Source organism: Phaethon aethereus (genome assembly GCF_964289735.1).
Source record: "Phaethon aethereus genome assembly, chromosome: 2".
Classification (NCBI taxonomy): Eukaryota; Metazoa; Chordata; class Aves; order Phaethontiformes; family Phaethontidae; genus Phaethon; species Phaethon aethereus.
Genome location: NC_138582.1, coordinates 15,791,314 through 15,812,538, shown reverse-complemented (window position 1 = coordinate 15,812,538; position 21,225 = coordinate 15,791,314). Strand labels below are relative to the sequence as shown.

General features: G+C 38.7%; 1 protein-coding gene across 1 annotated transcript in view; it reads right to left on the bottom strand.

Moving 5' to 3' along the window:
- The window catches only part of SAMD12 (sterile alpha motif domain containing 12), a gene marked incomplete at its 5' end in the record, with an annotated part of 83,344 nt that overhangs the window by 48,957 nt on the left and 13,162 nt on the right, over positions 1-21,225 (bottom strand). Inside the window, one exon of the mRNA XM_082015594.1 lies at positions 6,234-6,363. Within this exon, the coding sequence (XP_081871720.1) occupies positions 6,234-6,363 (130 nt within the window). The remainder of the gene's footprint in view (positions 1-6,233; positions 6,364-21,225) is intronic.

The window sequence follows — 21,225 nt, the reverse complement described above, 5'->3', positions numbered from 1 at the left end:
TTATCTCCATTTTACAGATACCAAAATGTCTATAGGGAGGATGGACATGATCAGGAGGTCACAACACAGTGAATAAAGCCACCTGCTTTTGGTCACCGTTCCTGCTCCAGAGATAGGAATGAGACCTGCGCTCCACATCTCATCTCCAAGTCACTGCATTGGCTGAAGCACAAAACTCAGCTGAGTTCCGTGAAACAAAGGGCATGGTTAAACTACATATATCCTGGAAATCAGAAATATATCTGGTAACATACTGATAAGAAAAAGAATCCCTTTCTCTGTATGGATAGAGTAACTTAGACCCTGAGGATTCAGTGTGCTTCCTAAGAATACCAGAATAACCTGAAATGGAGCCAAGATTTCTCCAAGTGCCAATGTTGTATCTTAAACCACAAGCCCATCCCTTCACCAACACGCTAAATAACTTGAGTATTTCAGCTCATGTGCTAAACTCCTAACGTTTGCAAAAATATTATTGAAGTGAAAAAATTAAATCAAGTTAGATTTTAAAAGCAAGATTTTATATTAATTCCATAAAAATATATGTCAATATAGCCAATTTAAAGCAAGCATCTTTAGAGGTTATAGAATTAGCCAAATGTGGTGGCTTGACCCTGGATGGATGCCAGATGCCCACCAAGCTGTTCTATCACTCCCCTCCTCAGCTGTAATAGGGGAGAAAAAATATACTGAAAGGCTTGTGGGTCAAGATGAGGACAGGGAGAGATCACTCACCAATTACCATCACAGGCAAAACAGACACAACTTGGGGAAATTAGTTTAATTTATTACCAATCAAATGAGAGTAAGGTAATGAGAAGTAAAACCAAATCTTAAAACACCCTCTCCCCACCCCTCCCTTCTTCCCAGGCTCAACTTCATTCCTGATTTTTCTCTCCCTCCTCCTCCCCAGCAGCACAGGGGGACGGGGAATGGGGGTTGTGGTCAGTTCGTCACACATTGTTTCTGCCGCTCCTTCCTCCTCAGGGGGAGGACTCCTCACACTCTGCCCCTGCTCCAGCCTGGGGTCCCTCCCACAGGAGACAGTCCTCCACCAACTTCTCCAACGTGAGTCCTTCCCATGGGCTGCAATTCTTCACGAACTGCTCCAGCCTGGGTCCCCCCACGGGTGCTGTCCTTCAGGAACAGGCTGCTCCAGCCTGGGTCACCCGTGGGGTCACAAGTCCTGCCAGCAAACCTGCTCCAGTGTGGGCCTCCCACAGGGTCACAGCCTCCTTCAGGCATCCACCTGATGTGGGGTCATCCCTGTGCTGCAGGTGGAGATCTGCTCCAGGGTGGAGCTCCATGGGCTGCAGAGGCACAGCTGGCCTCACCATGGTCTTTCCCACAGGCTGCAGGGGAATCTCTGCTCCGGCGCCTGGAGCACCTCCTGCCTCCTTCTTGGTGTCTGCAGAGTTGTTTCTCTCATATAGTCTCACACCTCTCTCCAGCTGCATATTGTTGTACAGCTTTTTTCCCCCTCTCCTTAACTCTGTTATCCCAGAGATGCTACCACCATTGCTGATGGGGTCAAGTCTTGACCAGTGGCGGGTCCATCTTGTAGCCGGCTGGCACTGGCTCCATCGGACCCAGGGGAAGCTTCTAGCAGCTCCTCACAGAAGCCACCCCTGCAGCCCCTCTGCTGCCAAAACCCTGCCACACAAACCCAATACACCAGATTTTAAAGCTATTTGCAGCAGGTTTTCAGTAGCAGTTCCCATTTCATTTTCCAAGGTGCCATTTGGTATTTAATGCATATTTATAAGTTCTGGTCCCTTATAAAACTAAAAAGATGTTTTCTTCAGTCCTGTTCCTTTCCCTCCTTAAAAGTTTAATTTAAAAAGGCTTGAGTCCTTTCAAGTACCTCCTATCAAATTCCTTTACTTGGACCAAGGTACCCTCTTGGGTATTACTTTGACAGAATGAGGTTTGTTTAATGATCATAGCATTAAAACCTCATGTTCTGAAGACATGCATTAGCACACTGGGGAGCATGTCATAAAAACAAGAGGTGAAGCAGGGTTTCTTTCCTTCCTTCTTTTCCTTCTTTCAACAAATCACATATCAATAACCAGTTACTTAGACATCATCTTTATTACTTTGTCAATGGACCATTTTCCCCAAAACGGTTATTCCTTAGTCGTTCTATGCCCAGTCTTACTCCTGTTAACGCTGAGGCATGGCAAAAACCTTCATTTGTTTCAATGGTACAGGGTAAGACTGTCAAAGAACAGCTCATCTCCCAAGAACTCCCTAGTCATTTAAAAGTGTTGCTGCCTGGCAAATTCAAAGCCACAAATGCACACTGGAAGCAGGGTCTATTTCTCAGGTTTGCCCCCTGGATTATACTGGTATAAAATGAGTGTAAAAAGCTGGTCTGTCAGAGCAACTTCTTATGTCCCCTCACACTAGTGTAAATGCCAACACCAGTTGTAGAGCCTCTGGTGACATGGCGTTACCATTACATTGTTTTCTTGGTTGTGGAGGCCACTGTCAAATTTGTTTCCCCCTTTTTATTATCTTATTTTTCCTACCACTGCTAATTTTTATCAGGTGTCCTTAGATCTCGCTCAGTATAAGTCCTTCAAATTCTTTTCGTTCTGGCTTTGGGTCCAACACCATGAAAATGACCTCTAACCTGGTGCTGAATAAGGTCAACTTAACTAAATGCTCCACTCACTGAACTCGAGGATTTTGTGTATAAAAAAAGTCTTCCAATTTCTTATTAGACCTTTCCAAATTTAATTCTCCCTAACTGGCTGTAAAATGCACTTCACTGGTTTTGAGGTACTTGGTAAGTACTCAGCAAATTATAGGATCACCGAAGAATTCAGGCTGGAAGGGAGTCTAGCAGATTTCTAGCCCAACCTTCTGCTCAGAGCAGGATCAGCTATGAGATCAGATCAGGTTTTTCAAGGTTTTATCTAGTTAGGGCTTGAAACCTTCCCAGGACAGAGACTGCGCAACCTCTCTGAGCAAACTGTTCCAATGCTCAACTGCCATCACAGGGAAGAAGTTTCTCCTTATGTTCAGCCTCAGTCTCCTTTTACAGCTCAAGTCTGATGTCTCTCATACATCAACGTGAAGGGTCTGGCTCCAGCTTTTTGATAGCATCCTTCTACACACCGCAGGCTGCTGCTAGTCCCTCCCATCCCACCCCAGCAAGCTGCCTCTTCTCCAGGCTGAACAAGCCCCACTCCTTCAATCCCCTTCCTACAGGGCAAGTGCTCCAGCCCTGAGCATCTTGGTGGTCCTCACCTGAAGGTGAGGAAGCACTGGAGATCCAAGACCTAGAGTCTAAAAAGCACAGAGTAAAGATGAATAACCACTATCCTTGATCTGCTTGCTCTACTCCTGTTAATATTGCCCACAATTCTGTAATCATTCTTTGCTGCCAAGGCACAACACCGGATCATTTCATCTTTCTGCCTATCAAGATCACAGGTGATCTTCACCAAAGCCGCTCCCCAGCCACTCAGCCACAGGCTGTATGGGGTGCAAGGGGCTTGGTCTTCCCAGGCGCAGAACTTTGCATTTGTCCTTGTCGAATTTCCTAAGGTTCCTGTTGACCTCCAGGCTGTGTCTGATCCCTACACCTAGTTCCCTACAAATGGCAACCCTACTCTTTGTCTATTGATTGTTACCCCCAATTCGTGTAATTTGCAAATCTGATGAGAATACACGCTGTCCCACGGCATCCTTAAGATCACTGTTAATATGAAGATCTTTTTTCTTACTAAGTAAATCATCAGATTAAGCATTTTTTTTCTTACACATCTGCAGCTGCTCTGTCAGGACTGGTATAAAGGTATAAAATCTCCACAAAGAAAAGGACATTCTGGTTTGCATTTTTGCCCCCAACCCCATAAACTGTAATCAGTAACTAATAGTGACAAGTAAAATGCCACACTTTTCAACACCTATGGTTAACAACTGCTAGATATGTTTGCCCAAGATTATTTTCCTGGCTTACGACCATGTCTTGTATTTTATCTTCAAATAAAGTTTAAATATCCTTTTCATGTCACTTTCTTCAAGTTCTTTTCCATCATATTTTTCCATATCAAAGCAGCCTGTAAAGTCCCTTTAATTCCTGAGAAATTTTCAACAATCACATCACTTTTCCAGAGCCATATCTGGAAACAGTTACACTACCTTGGCTTAATCTTCATATTAGTTTCCATGCTCCCTTTCATGCTCTACTTTTTTTGAGCCACAAATCCACTGTTCTATCCCCTTATTAGATTTCAAATAATCAAAGTCACAGGGACCAACATCACTGGAAATATCCTCTCGTGTTATTGATTTCACTCATAGTATCACAATACACTTTTATAAAATCTGTACAAACATTGATTGCATTTCTTCTTTTCTTCAGTAGCTACTGAATTGAAGTTATTTTCTTTCCTGCAGACTTATTTTCTAACGCTCGTACTAATAATTTCCTTATACATCTTTTGTGTAAAGTAAGAAAGATTGATCTTGATTCTTCTTTTTCAGAGGTCTTAAAGTTTGAAGTTTTGCACATCTGCAATGAAACTACAAGGTTTCCATCTACATTTATGTTGAAATGAAAACTTTTTCTTCCTTTCAACTTCATCTCACAGTGCCTTAATTCTAAAGAGACACTATGATAGTAAAACAGTACTAGAAAAAAATTTAAAATAGTTCAATTTTTTCTGGTAGCACTCTGGATGCAGTCAGCTCTGTACACATAGGTGGAGACACAGGCTACACTCCTATGGACTGCATTCAATGGATGATGACTTAGAGGAAACGGGCACAATGGTTATGTACTAAAACTCAACACTTACCGAACCAATTCAAACCACCTCTCATATATGCGTGTATGCGTATTCATGGTTACATAGTAAACAAATATCAGCAGCTTAGTTTGCCATGCTTGTAATCATTCAGATATTATCAGAAAGGAAAGAGTAACAACAAGAATCAATGGAAAATTTGAAACACCACAACATGTATACGAACAGGCACTGATTGAAACATGCATTAGTTAACAATACATTATTGTTAACACTGAGATTTGTATGTGAAACTCAAATCTCTGCTTGATATTAAATGGCTGAATGCCAATTCCCAGTTTTGTATACCACCACTTCAAAGAACAAATTAGTGTTGCACATTAAACTTGTACATTAAACAGATTAATTACTGCCTGGGATATGAGTAGAAATGCTATTTAATTCCCAGGTTACATCTGTATTTGGATTAATCCAGTTCCTCTGCTAAACTGATGTCAAAGTGGTCAGCTAACATACCACTACAGCCAACTGAGTAGGAGTTGTCAAGCAGATGAACGAAATCAGTATCAACTTCTAAAGTAAATAAGAAAATAAAATACAATGACACTTTTTAATATATTCTTCTAAGACAAGACACCAAATGTTGAAGGTTTGGAGGTCCTGCGGGTATTTGGGGGACAAATCATGACAGAACAAGTAGTTTTTAGAGTAGATAAGGAAAGCATGTGCAAGGGGGAAGCCCCCTACCCAATAAAGGAAAGACTGCAAGAAAGAACAATTGTTTGTACTCGAGCTACACTTGGGACAGAAATCAGTTTCACTGGCTGGAAATAATAGTTTAGATTGATACTAGGAAAATACCAACTTTAAGGACCATAAAACACTGAAATAGAGAGATGTAAAAATCTCCTCCATTGCAAATTTTCCAGAACAAAGTCAGACAAACATCTGTCAGAAGTGAACTTGCTGTATGGATCCTGCTTCAGCCCTAGGGAGGGGCTCAGTTGGGCTTGCTTCCCATCCTACGCATTAAGGACTCTAAGTTTAGTTATAAACAAAAGGCAAAAAAGAATATGACCTCAAGGTAGAACACCTCAATGAAGAAAAAAATAATTTACATATTTCATCATAGGACATTTCTTAATGTTGGGGGGAGAGAGGTGCTTATTTATTTGGAATGAACAGGGTGTGGTCCATACCCACATACAGATTGACTTCTTTCCTCATTATATTAACCATGACTAATCTGAAATTTATCTTTTAGAGATGGAGAAATCACTTACCACATCCTATGAAAGCTGGTAAACCTTGCAAGGTCTTGCTGGTAAAACCCTGCTCTAAACCTTGCAAGTCTCTAGTCATACGATCAACAAAAAAACTTCAGTTCACAGTCACAATCTATTAACAACAAAGTAAAATAATTTGCCACATTTTAAGTAAGTAAAATATTTCTGATAGTGCATACTTTACCAGTTATGTCATGCTGTTTGAATGACTCACTGTAGATTTGATACTGATTAGGGCAATGTTTTTTCAGCCATTTGCAGACATCCTGCTGGGTCCATAATGCCACAGGTTTGGTCAGCTTCACAGTCCCGGACTAGAAACACACAATGAACAACAGAAATGATGTGTAGTCCACACACAAGTTTCAGAAATATTAATCTGCGACATCCATATAAGATATTGAAATAATAAATGCAATATAGAAACTGCTCTGACTGACAGATATCCAGTAATTACCAGCACATTACACAAGACCCAGCTATTCAAATACATCACACAGGAATCACACACAGTGAAAGGTTCTTTAACATCATTTTGCATTGCATACATGTTTCTTGCATCACAGAAACTTATTGCACCATGTCTTACTTGAGTAACAGTTTAAAGAGTGACCAACTCTGCACCTGAAGGGCAATAGTTCTGCAGCCTTTGAAGCTTTCAAATTCACAACAGAGATACACATTTGTGTCCCAGTCTGTGGATATAACCGTGGAAGACCAGGAGTATCCTCAGGCCAGGCATGTTCCTCAACTACAATTAGAAAAGATCTTGCAACAGAGCCCTTTAGCACAAACAAGCTTAAAGACCGGTTCTGCCTGGGAAAAGGGGACTACACACCAATGGAGTTAGAGTTGGTAACATCGGTTCATACTGAGGATTTCAGCTGACATCATTCCTAGTTTGAGTGATGTTTACAAGCAGTTGTCTTTTTTCTGCTTCCTTTTTACCTTTAACCCTCCTACAATCATCATTACATGAAATAAGTAGGACTCCTGCTTAAAACACTCACTTCTTTATAAATAAATTAAAAAAAAGACCACTGCTTATATTTTCCTGAAAATTCAGTTTTATAATAGATTATCTGAACAAATAGATTAACAGTTTATACATAAAACATTCATAAATTAAGTAGACTGCATTATCAAATGTATAAAGTCACATTTTGTTTAATCAATCAGTGCATGTACATCTTTTTTAACCATAAAAAAAATGCTGAGTTCTAGATGACCTGAACTGCAGGGATTTAAAGCCTCTTGTCAAAGTAGGCAAAACAACAACAACAAAAAAGAAAATCTCTACAAAGTGATTTCATCCTTTTTTTGCAACACAGTCTGCCCAGGAGACTAAAAAAATCTTAAATAGATGGGTGGTTATTACCAACAACAAATGTTTAACATGCGATACTGCTGACGTAAGTGGGTGTGAACAGCAATGTATCAATTTAGCTCATGATTTTGTCAAAGAACCGAGTCTACAGAACAAAACCAACGTATCTTTATACCCACGCCGTGCATACAGAATACCTATCCTCCAGCTTCTTGTTGGTGTAGAAGGTTCAAGGAAAGTTTTTCTGCACAAATTTGAGGTGAAGGGAAATGTCATCTTAACCATTCTTCTCCATCAGGACTCATGGTAGATTCCCTCGATAATGCCAGCCAGGGTTTATCCCAGCATTTATGCAGACGTACTTTGTCAGGCCTTTTCAAAGTTGCTTTGAAATTTTTCATTACTAGAAGCCCAAAGGACCAAAGCAGTTTTACGCTAGTGCTTTGCATGTCCTATTAAGTCCATAAAGTACATCATGCAAAGATACTAAGTTAAGGCCAGCGAATATGGCAAAGCTAAAATTCCAACAGGCAAGCATGCCTTGAATTTCTCATGTCCAATTTTCCCTATCTCTCTTTTATTGCCTGGGTAGAAGTTAAATAAAGAGCAGGAAAATTATAGTTGAATATATAATACAATACAACACATCCCTTAGCTCAGCCTTTTAAAAAAAAAAAAAATACACTCACCAGAAATATGAATCCTGTTTCAAACACACGAAGAAGCACCATCCACATTTAAAGGTATCACAATAATGCACAAAACCACCCCAAATAATTTATTCTCATCTTTTGGTTGCCATCCACCAACCTACAGCAGGCAGAAGCCTGACTGACAGATTTGGTGTCCACAAAAAAAGAAAGTTCCAGAGGTGTTGACAGTGCACTATATCCAGGACAGCACTTACTCTATCCTACTGAGAAGCACGTCAGTCTTCCGCACATACAGAAACCCACTGTGGACACCACGCAGGTCTGCAGAAGGGGCAACCTCTGTAGGGAAAGCAAGCGTCCTCTAACTGTTCCTCATGCAACTAGGAAGATCAAAGGCTCCTCTTTGAACTTCTCTAGCCTCCTTGTTACTGCTATTTGAGTCAAAGAAGAAACTGAATTTCAATGAAGAGCCCAATATTATGGTATAAGTTAGCTGATTTTTATTACACGCATACATAAATGCATGTCCTTCACAAATACATCAAAGAAAAAAACAAGTAAAAATAGCCATATAACCCAAGCAGCCTCTCTGATTCCACAGAAATCCCCAAACAAGTGTCAAGACTTCAACATGTATCTTTATATGAGTTACTGCTTAAATTTAAAGAAATTTCTTGAGCATTGGATTTTTGAGGACTAGAGGAAAGTCTGTCAGCACTTGAAAAATACATTGTTAATGGCTTTTCTTGTACATCATAAAAGTACTTAAATTACAAATATTTGTACACAAATATATATATATATAGCTAGCTATAGATTTACAAGCTATTTATTCCTAGCTGAAAGTACACAAGTAGTGCCAATGTTTGTTTTAATGAAGAGGTTGCTCTTTTCAGTTCAGCAACTATTCTCCTCTTAAAAGGTTTAAGCACCATCACGTTAAATATCTGAAGAACAAGTTTATCAGCAATTACAGTACAAAATTAACATTTCCTTCTCTGCCTGTAGAACTGAAAGACAGTTTCAAATGTAGCTATTACGCCGTGCAATACACAGATCACCGCACAGCAAACATACATGCTGATCTTCTAGTGTCCGATGTTCAGAATTATGACTGAAACATGTTTGACTTAAACTTGTAACTGCAATCCAAAGAGAACACTTTTACATTGACATCATCAAGTGTTATGTTTAATTTTATGATTCGTAAGGACTTGATGAGTTACAGGTATACGGGAGTTTAAAAGCAATGGTTATAGAAAGTATACTATTGTCGCTTCATTTCTGGCACATCATACCCAAAATATTTTCCAACCAGATGCTCTAAATGAAAGGCTATTAAAAAATATGCTTCCCTCCCACAAAATTAATTTGTTAGTTTCTTCCCTGCTCTAAAGCTAGATCATCTATTAAAAAAATTACCAGTAAACCAAGGAAAATTGCCCTTACCATAAACATACCAACCAAATGAGTCCCCTGCACTAACTATATATAAAAAACCCAGACAGGTAGAAAACATGTTATGTTTTACTTTATTTCTGTTCATCAGCTCAGTCAAACAATAGGCCCAAACTGATTAAAATAAAATATTGTATTTTAAAAAAATAATCTTTGGTCCAGCCCTCCCGTTCATTTTCCTGACATAAACTCATCCTAAGATCATGCTTTGTTGGCAACACTTTAATAGTTTTAATCCTGCCAAATGCTATGCCAACTCATGTGCTAGATATAGATCTAATGAGAATAAAAGTCTTCAGTATTCTGATCTTTTCTTGTATATTTGAAGGAAAACCTGCTTCCTCAGGATCTTGTATCAAACTTTCTTCTAAATTGCCTAACCCCAATTTTTGCTATGTGTATCTCAAACTATAAAAATTACTCCAAAGAAGAAAAAAATAACATATTTTAATAGGTGACACAATTTCATGCTCTCTTTGTTCCATGGTGCAGAGAAGACAGTACTTAAAATCACCAAGTCCATAATAAGTAAATAAACAAATCAAACTTACAGGCTGCACACTACTAGAGAGTGTATTTCAGTGTTCAGAATAGCATTAGCAACCAAGCCCTGCTCTTCCTAAGCAATGACGTACGAGTTATCTTTTCAGCCTTCCAGGTGCAGTCTACCAAGCTTGCCAGTTTTGAAGGTCAATTTATTCACCAGAATTTCTTTGTCTATATTTATTGTATTTTACTCCATAAAAGAAAGGCTTCTGTATTTTTGAGTGATGGAGGGTTCAATCTCATTATTGTAACTACTTTACATACTATGAGCTAAGTTATTTAAAAGAGCTTCTCCAACACAAACATTTTGTGCATTTACAAATCTGCTCAGATTACAAAATCCAGTGATTGTGGAGATGAAGAGTCCTCAGTCAAACAAGGCTGCAGGTCTGCTGGAAGAAGGCTGCCTGATACCATCTGTAACATCCACTTTGCCAACACACTGATCCTGACATATAAGCAAAGTCAAGGCGTATTTACATTCAAATTTATCCAACAGCAGACCCTACAGCTTCTGCGTAAAAAAACGTTTGTATGAAACAGAGATGGATAAAAGAGGCACTGCTCAAAGCATTACGGCAGGTTCTGCTCCAACACACATCACAAGACACTCTGCTCTGGAGTTTACAGTTTAACTAGAAAAAGACAAAGCAGGAACAATTTTGTTACAGCCGTGTTGGTCAAAGGACATCAGCAAGGCAAGGCTGCAAGGAGAAGCACCATCATTTATTAGACCAGCAGCGTGGAGCTCTGCCAGCTGTGTTTCAGACACGAAGAAATCCTCACGCAGAGCAGACATGGAGTACAACTGCTCAATATTGAACCATTACGTTAAGCCAGTCAGGCAGTTTGAGAGAAAACGGGGGCTGATTGCTGCTGCGAGGGGAGGTATGGGAAGAGCAAAGGAAAGAAGTAATAAGGTCACTGCCACCTAGAAGGGCAGAGAGAGTGAGCTGGGTGGCTGCCACCCCTAGAGTAATGCAGAGTCAGCTGGGGCAGGAAACATTAAAATGTGCCAGAAAACCATTGATGATCAGAGAGAGAGACTGGGAGGAAAGAAATCGGATCACTTCGTGTGTGAAGTTAAGAAGGAAATATTTGATAAATCAAAACATAATGTCTTCTGCAAGCAAACTATAAAACGCCAATGATATATTTCAAAATCAGAAAAATAAAATTTTATGTGTCTCTGATATGGATACATATAGCAGAGAACTTAAACTACACCCAAAAGCTAAGTTATTGTCAAGTCTTTCAGGCTGCTCCAGAAGCAAGACTAACAGCATCATTTTCATTGTTTATGACAAGAAGTAGCAGGAACAGCAATACCCAGTAAGAATTTCAAAAGCATAATTTTTTTTTTTAAAAACATGCTTGAGTTATATTTCTAAATCTGAGAAAATAAGAATCTTTTTCATATATTCCAAATTACTTCTCCAACATTAAACTGCCTGTACGGAATTCAGAATCAATGACTAACATAAAAGCCAGTTTCACTTCTGGAAAGAAGAGATGAGCCAAGCTTGTGAATGTGTTTTTATATGATATCTTAAAATATTGAAGAATCTGGGAAGGACGTATTTTGGTTTAGAAATACACTTTCTCAGATAGTCAAATAGTCATACTTACAGATTTTTCTAGCAAAGCCTAAAGAAAATTACAATAATAAGCAGACACCCCATAAAACCACTGAAACCTCATCTGTGTTAATGAGAATTTTAATACTAAGAAGAGATGAAAGCGACAAACACCAAAGGAAATGCGTTTGTTTAAAAAGCAACCAACACAAAAAAACCAAGGAAAATACTGTAAGACATCTTCCATTTTATGTTTATAAAAGAATAAATGTTTAAAACTTTAATTAGATCAGAAATTCAAACAGTCATATTCTGATTTATTACTTAAGTCACTGTGAAAAACAAAAAATCAGTATGGCAAATAAAATATATTTTAAAAAAATAATTGCAAATCAGTTTAACACACACTTTCACGGCCAATTCTGCACCAACTTTGCACTAACTTGGGTCTAGCCAAGACATAAACCCTAATGCCACCCAGGAAGGATTAAAGCAGAGACACTACAGCAGCTATCATGCAAGTCATACACCTGTGACTGACCAACACACAATGTCCACTTTGAATGAAAACTATAAAGGCCTGGGAGACCTACCAAGACTCCCAAATTGTGCTGGAAGTGTGGTCAGCTAGTGCCTTGTATTCCCCGAGTTGCAAGCTATTATGTATGTAATATGCAAGTATTTTTCAAATTATGAAAAATACTGAGATTGATCTGGAAAGGAAGAAGCTCTTAGAGGGAGTTAACTCCCTCTTAAGGCTGTCACAAGTATAACCCTCAATAGGAAAGGATGAAGTTGTTAAAAAAAAAAATCACCGAATACTATCCTGATCGGGATAAAGACAGTATCGAAAAAACAAGCAAGGATAAATAAGGTGACACATTTCCCATGACAGAGCTCTCTTTCAATGAGATACCTCACTCTGAAAGCAAGAATCATGACTGGCAGATGCTGGTGTTGATATAAATGGCAGTGGCACTATCAGCAAACTGCGAAGAACTGAAGCATCAGGATGAGAAAGGAGAAGACAGAGAACTCCTCAGCATTGTCAAGAAGCTTGCCTGATATTATTCTAATTGCTATCAAAAATCCTGAAGGCCACAGCCAGGACAGACAGGCCAGCAATGCTCAAAATAAAAACACAAGTAGAACCAGGAGCACAATCAATTTTAGGTTTTGACAGTCAAATCCAAATCAGAGAGTGTAAAGTTTTAAAATTCACTTCATCTAAAAACACTGCATTTTTAATCTTGCCAGACTAAAGATCCATTTCACTCACTGCAGAAGATTCCTTCCAGTCCAAAAATTAAATATTTACTTTTGGATATTTGCAGAGAAAAGGCAGAGAGGGGGAGATGCTCTGTCAGGGTGAGCATCTTCACAAGATACGTCAATTGTTTGATACTTCTTCATTGATGTGCCTTTGATTCCCCTTCTCTACCTGAGACAATTCAAACCTGTCTAAGTCTGGGCTCTAACCATCACTATCTTATATCACAGATCACAGTTTTCACAAGTAAATACAAATGTTCCTCCTTTTACAAACAGAAGCCTACTCTGTATCCTGCATAGATCTGCAGAACGGACAATTTCTCTTCACACAGCAGGTACCCTACTAGCAGGCCTTCTGCAGCTATGAAGATAAAAGGTTCCTCCTTGGACTTCTCTAGCCTGCTTGTTACCACTATTGGATCAAAGAAGAAACAGAATTAATTTCAATTAACAGCCCTGTATTAACAGCAACTTACAACAAGTAATTAACTAAACTTTATTACAAGCACATGTTCTTTATTGCACTTAACTATCCACTACAGCAAGAATAAAAATTCGAGACACTCACCCTCAACATGGCATGCATAACTTGCAGGTTAGGTCATCTTTTATCCTGTCTTAAGGACTAACTGTACTACACCCGCTGCGAAGAAGATTTATGGCATGAGTCTGTCACAGAATACTCCATTCAGATGGTAATAGGCACAGGAGAGTGCCCCATCTTGGTGAAAGCTGTAAGTTCAAATCCATTCAGCTGCACATAGGAAAGCAAAGAGGAGTATCTAATAACTAAGACTGTGATGAAATGTAGCTCCCCATTTTCCAACAATTTGTCCTGAACTCAGAAATACCGTCAGGGCAACTGAGATTCCACTTTTGAGGAAGTTTAGTATTTGTCAAAATATCTTCTCCAGGTCTAGATTAAAATAAAAATAAAAAAATAACACCACTCAAAACCTGCCTATACTACAAAGCCAACAATTACAAAGGAGTCTCCATTCCCACTTTTTCTTTTCATTAAACCAATTCTGGCACCTCTACAAGCTGCATCTTAGGCAGTGACATCTACAGCTGAACTAAACTGAGACTGCTTATCAGGAATTCCATTAACATAAATAAAAACCAGGAATATATGTAGGTCCACTGATTTTCTCTGAATTCCTCACATACTTATTTAAAGATGTCCATATAGAAGAATTTAGCTAAAATACAGCCTGCAGCAGCAACAAAAGCCACTGGCCAAACTAGACTGGAAAACTGTTTAATTTGCGCTAAAATACCAGTAACACACTGAAATCTTGTTGCTTTTTAATTACAGAAGAATAAAAAGCAAAAGACAAGAGCTAAAAATGTAAAGATCTGAAGGACAGCACAAAGTTTTGATTTTATACTTGCGAATTCAATAATAAGAGTTAAAGGAAGTTGGTGAACCTGTATTTGTTTTGTGGATCATAAGAATCTTTCTGACTTATAAGAACATATATTTGGTGATGCCTTATCTACAATTCTTCTGTCACTTAATTGGATTCTTTCAAAAACAGCTCAATTATCACTAGTTAGCAATAAGAATCACAGAAACAGGATGCCTTGAAATGAGACCATGCCTTCCAGTACTTAAAAGGGGGCTTATAAGAAAGATGGGGACAAACTTTTTAGCAGGGCCTGTTGTAACAAGACAAGGGGTAACAGTTTCAAACTAAAAGACGGTACATTTTGACTAGAGATAAGGAAGAAATTTTTCACAACGAGGGTGGTGAAACCCTGGCCCAGGTTGCCCAGAGAGGTGGTCGATGCCCCATCCCTGGAAACATTCAAGGTCAGGTTGGACGGGGCTCTGAGCAACCTGATCCAGTTGAAGATGTCCCTGCTCATTGCAGGATGTTTGGACTAGATGGACTTCAAAGGTCCCTTCCAACCCAAACTCTTCTATGATTCTATGGCTGCTTTAAATGTAACTGTCTCATATTCACATTATCCATACTAACATGGATATGAACTGAAATGCGTTAATTTAAAATTATGACATGTAGCTTAATGGGAAAATTTTCTAAGGCTTATAAAAATTCATCTTCTTTACTAGGAATACTAGTACTCTGCTCAGTCCAGAGATTTCAGGAAACACTAGTAAAAAGACATAAACGTATATCTAAAATCCCAAATCCTTTTCCTTACAAATTAAGTTAAAAAAGAAAAATCTTCCCTATATTTCCAAATGTTCAGGATATTGTCATAAAAAGGTTGTTCAAATACAGGCTAAGGCTAATCTCAGAAACATGTACCTAACAGTGTCAGTGGGGGTTATGTGCTTTTTGGTGATAAGCTTTTTAAAGAAAAACGTATCTATGGCATAATACTTTTGCCAAGGCAGTGTACCTTTCTCTGGGGTAGCTGTCATTAAAGATACTGGCAGATTTTTTTTTATACTTGGGATTTACTGGTAGAGTTACCCTGACATAATATATCTGCCCAGCACAGACCACACCTTGATCCTTCCATTTCTAATTACTTTATTCTGTCGAGAAGATACTTGACATGTCACAACCTTGGGTTTGAGAAGTAGCTCTGTATTTTTTTAATAGCTGCTGTATGTCAGAGGTGAAGGGTACAGTCCAGTTTTTGATCTTAAAGACACAGACAGTGAAGCATTTCTACATGAGAAGAGCTACAAAAGACACTGTTACTTCAGCATTATCAGGTAGTGAGGTTAATTCTGCCATTAGCTCAACAACAACACATTTGTACAAGGAGAACATCTAACATCCTGAGAGGATCTTAATCCCTATTAAATAATGACAGGTTGCTTTTTCACAAGGTTTACTCCTTCTGAGTGAATCACATTTTTGGCACCTTTGTTTCAAGCAGATGTGCCAATTAAGAGGCTTGTACTGTAAGAAGTAGTATAACCTTTTCATGCCAACTTTCAGTCTTTATGAGCAGGCTCATTCATATGCAGAAAGCAAGTGCAGCAGCCAAGGCATTTTATACCCCAACAGCAATCAAAGTTTTCTGGGTATCTTTGCCAGTTGATTCTTATATGTTCTCTTGAGCCAAATGCATTTTGAGGAGAACAACTTTATAGGCCAGATGTGTACATGAACATGAATAAGAAAAGGTCTCTGAGCCTCAGCTGACAGGTCAGTCTCTTGCATCCCAGTGTGACATTGCTTCCACTTGAGCAAAGGCAGGAGAAAAAAGGCAAATGTTGATAGAAGAGGCAGATTAGCCCAGCCATCTGATTCATGCAATAGCGTTGCCATTCCTGTGTAGAAGGTCATAATGGATTTCTCAAATAAATATCTAGAAGGCAGATACACTACTTATTTTTCAAAACAAGCAGGGTACTTCTGATGTCAATGTAATTGCTTGCTAATTACTTTTAAGAAATTAGTCTTGTCTCTCTAATAAGGGAATTCCTGTATTCTCTTATCATCCTTATGAAGTCCTGTATTCATAAAAAGAGCTTAAGCACTACAATGACCTTTTATCCCCTTTATTAGAGAAAGCAAAAAGCCTCAAACTGAGATTCATGAAGGCCAGCCCCTCCTGGCTAGGAAGCAGCCTGAGTTTGCCAACAAGAAGATACAGAAAAAGTCACTGAACACAAGTCCCATATTCACATCAAGGCCAGCCCAGGCCAAAGGAAGCCATCTCTTCTCACTCACCAGATGCATCTCTTCTTGTAATGCAGCAAAGAAACTTGAAAGCAAAATAAAGGTCAAAAGCTTGTCCTTATTTTAAAAGGAAACAGAAGGATATAGCAGCAGCACATCTCTGCTCCAAAACCATGAAGATTTGGAGTTATTATAGCCCACATAAATGGGACTTGACAGACTAGATTAAAGAGGTTAATATTATTGCCATGCTCTGAACAGTCTCCTAGATCAGGCCATTCATGGGAAAATGGGACTTTTCCCACAAACATCCACAGGTGTGCCAGTCAAGTGAAGAATTGCATCTGTGGTCCAGGTACCATTTGTCAATCCAGCCCAAAATGTCCCCACGTCATCTCAAAATGCAGCTGAGATGTCCCTAGAAAAGTGGAGTTGAGATTTTCCACAAAAATTTTATGCCTACCTGACCTCAATTTAAGGAACTTGGGTCAAAAGGAGATGAATGTGAAGGAAGGGCTGAGAGAAGGTAAATTAAGCATTGTGAGGAATGATACTCATCTGCTGTAACGTGTTGATGAGTACGTACAGTATATAACCTTTCTGGAGAGACATCTGTGAAGGGATATCTAAATCAATGTGCTGGGAAGACAAACTGGCCCCAAATAAGAACTAAAAACATTTTAGTTACATTTCTGACAAGGAACTCACTTCACTTCTCTTTCTTGGATCATTTCCTTGCAATTTAAGATTACATGAAAAATTCACACTAATCCTTCAGTTTCTGTTTGCAGAAAGACCAGTCATGTCAGGCAGTGAACAGCAGGCAGTTCTCAAGATTCACTCCAGGGGCAAATTCATCTCACAAGCCAAAATTTAACTCTTGGTTAAGTAGCTGATGTTCTACACACAAACCACTGGACAAAGACACACATAACTTTAAGCAGCTCAAATTCCACATCAGGTCTGCCATGCTGTTCTGCTGCCCAGATCAGGGCTTTCGTCTCCACAGCAGCCTTTGGCAAGTGATAATTTTTACACAATTAACATATTTAACTTTATTCCTCCAGAGCTGGCATGTTTTCTGAATACCAAAAAATGCAGACAGGTCCAATAATACTTCAGTCGCATTAAGAAGGAAATCTTTGTTTTTATGCAGCTTTTTGTATCAATCCAACTACTGATGAATAAGTAACTCCAGGTAAAACGCACAATTCCATTGATTCATTTAAGTCCTTTTTAAGAAGCATTAAATTTAAAAATAAACTAATTCCTATCTATCCATAAACAGCAGGTAAAACTGCAAAGTTAATATGCAAAAGAAAACTTCAGAACTGCAAATGACTTGCCAAGTCTGCTTTGCAGTTTTATTTTAGACCACGTCATTGCAGTGTCTTACAGGTCAGCTGCCAAACTGAATTATTCTGCTATATATTCTCCAATCCACAATGTTTGTCCAAGGTTTTTATGCTGGAAGCTTCTGAATTTTTCCAAGTTCAAAACAATACACGTTCACATGCAAAAGCTGTTGAAAAAATTCAAGGATGGAGGATGTTTCAAAGGAACCTCGTCAACACTTTTTTTTTTTCTCCTTGGCAGTCCCTCAAAAAAGCCTCCATTTTCTGATCTCCCAGACATCAGAATTCAGAGAAATGAACTGTTAAGGAATGTTACCAGACCTTTTACATGAAAACACAGCCAAACACAGGCAGCATGAGTAAATAGCTGATATAAAGAGCACCATCTACTGACAGGCAGCATTTTGACAGACCCAGACAATTTTGCAAGGCACTGCATGGGGCTTCTAGGTAATACAGCTTCTAAAGAATTCAGCTTTCTCTGGGAGATGTGTAGTACTTTTCACATTTTCTCTCTCAACTGCCCTGCCTCTTCTATGCCATTTAGGCTGTTCTGCTGCTTTTTTGCTTTGTCATTGAAGCTTCCCACATGGAGCTGCTCATCCCTTATACACAGCTGCTATACCATTTTGTAATTATAAATTAACTTTTTATTACCAGGTGTTTATAAGGACATGTATCCAAAACCTCCTAAGTCAAGAAGGATTTTCCACTGAAGTTGAACACTGTTGAACTGTCCCTAGATGAGATACAATCACGTCGTGATTACTGAAAGCTTCAAGGTTTACTTCATGAGATGAAATATCTTCCTATGTTCTCATGGAAGAGATTACATGGAGGTGGAGGTTTCTTCCTCACTTTTATCTTTCTGCTGCTTTATTTCTTTGAACACAGTACTATAACTTCTTATGATTTTATTACACAAAATTATTAGCAGTTGCACATAAGAAAAGGCTGTTTCCTGACAGACAAGAAAATATCAATATCAACAAATGGTTCTGACGCTATTCTCTTGGCTACTATAAACAGAAACAACCTTTAGGAGTGCTATTTAATACCTTGACCATTTCTAAACCCAGGCATAATACACAGTAGAAATGCACTGAACTATTATGACACATTTTTTGAAAGTATTTGCTACCACTATCACAATTACTTACTGTGTAAGATTTGTGTTGCAACACAGTAAGAGCTGGATTATTTTTTATATATGTTTGAAGAAAAACAGTAGATTAGAATAACTTTTCTAATAAATTGTTCAAAATTTACTGGTCCTAAAAGCCTTCACTAATAAATATAAGAACTATTGCAATAATTAACCTCAAAAGTGACGGTAGAAAAGAAAAATATTAATGTACGATTTTTGCTTTGTGTTGCTTCACTGATTAAAACATCAAAAACACATCTAAAGCTCATCACTTATATTTTTCTATTTCATACAGATTCCGAAGGTCAATGAAACTCAATTTACTGTTCTTATACAATAATCCTTGTCAATCTATTTACAACAGGCTTAAAAAGGAAACAACCAATGCAAGCTTTGCTAAGAGAGAGGTTATAGTCAATTTATACATGTGGCAGATTAATACCCATTAATGAAATTATGAGAGGAACTTTCTAATAGGTAGAAAAGTTTCAAGTTTTACCTCATTTTATAGCCATGCTTGCTTGTGTCAGGACAGAAGTTTTGTTCTTTTAGTGTATTTGTATGCAGCAGCAAAATTTTTCTGGTTTTACCTCTTCCTAAATTCTAAAATTTCTAAATTCAGTGGGCTATTCAGACTCATCCTAGAAATTATTCTTCCATTTCACTGTATTTCATCCTCTGCAGTCACATTCCCTTTTGCTGCACATATTCTACTACTTTGCTTGATCTCCATCATCCACTTACTATCCCTGCAGCCTATGCCTTCCTCGACTTTTTCTTTTGATCCTTGGAGCTCAGTCATATATCCCAGGCTATGAGACGGATAATTCACTGCTCCCCATTCTATTGCTCGCATAATTGCAGCACTGGATGCAGAGGGCTGTTATATGTCTCTGAACAAAAAAATGTTTGCAATCTCCTGTTTCACTGTAAGAAAGTCTCATCTCGTACACATTAGGACAAACCAAAGCATTTGGTAAAGCTGGTGAAGTGGTGTAAAAATCAAAATACATTTGGTTATTAAGGTTACTACTTTCTTAGATTGACTTCTCCTGTTTCTCCTCCTAATCTGATTCAGTCTCCCCCTAGCTCTATTTAGACTGCACTTCCACAAGCTTTTCTCTCAGCAGCAAAAGCAGCAAAGCGATACTCTTCCCTAACTACAGCCAGCATGGCAAAGTGATTACAATAAGCCAAATTAACAAGGAAACACTGCCAAAGGGGACAGTTCTCACCGGTTGCTCCTAACCAACTGTACAGAGTACTCTATTACTAATAAAAGCCAGAGTGAGATAAATCAGGTGGATGATAAATTGATGTTCAACTCACTGAAGTCAAAGAACTGAGCAGTCAACTCAATAAAATGAGAAAAAGTAGGGGTCGGGGGCTGAATCGTGCTGCAGGAAATACACCTCTAAACGGGGTGCTCATCATCAGCTCAGTTCAGCTAGGACACACTTGCAGTTCCACTCCATCCTGCCCCCTCTCCAACCTGCTTGCAATCTTCGTAAGAGCCTTGAAGGGAACTAGGTCTGTCAAAAAAAAAAAAAAGGGGGGGGGGTGTCAGGGAACACAGGGGACATAGGACAGCCGGGACACATAACACAACCCACAAACCCATACCAGAAATCTAACCATGGGAGAGGTGTATGGGAGGAAGATGATGATGAACATGCAGAAAAAAAGAGCTGAATAAGAATTTCATCAACAATGACCCGGTTTTATTTGCCATCATTGTGCCATGTATAGAAGAGCTAGTTTACTTTTCAAGTTCAGTTTCATGTCTTGAGTTTATTTTGTGTTTTTAGAATCCCTTGCAATTTGCATAAAATATTTTAGAGCACAACAATAGGATGCACTCTCATGTGGGTTTTTTTCCCCCAAATGTCAGGCCTGTTCATGTAACCTGACTACATTCTACAGTATTCTTTTTGGAATCAAAACCCAAGACAACTTCCTTTCCAATTATTCTTCTTTTTGGCTTTTATCAGTATTTTTCTGTCCTTTGGAACCTGGAAACCAGGGCAGGGGAGACAAAGTCAACAGGAGGAAAAAAAGAAAAAAAGAAAGATAGTATCTTACAGTTTTTCTCCCAGCAAAAGCCAGAAGGGGAAATATGTACTAATGGACACATACAACTAATTGAATTTCAAGTGAATTTGAGAGTTTAATCAACATGCTGAATACTTACTGACCTGAGCATTTCATTTGGCACTGCTCTTCATTTTTT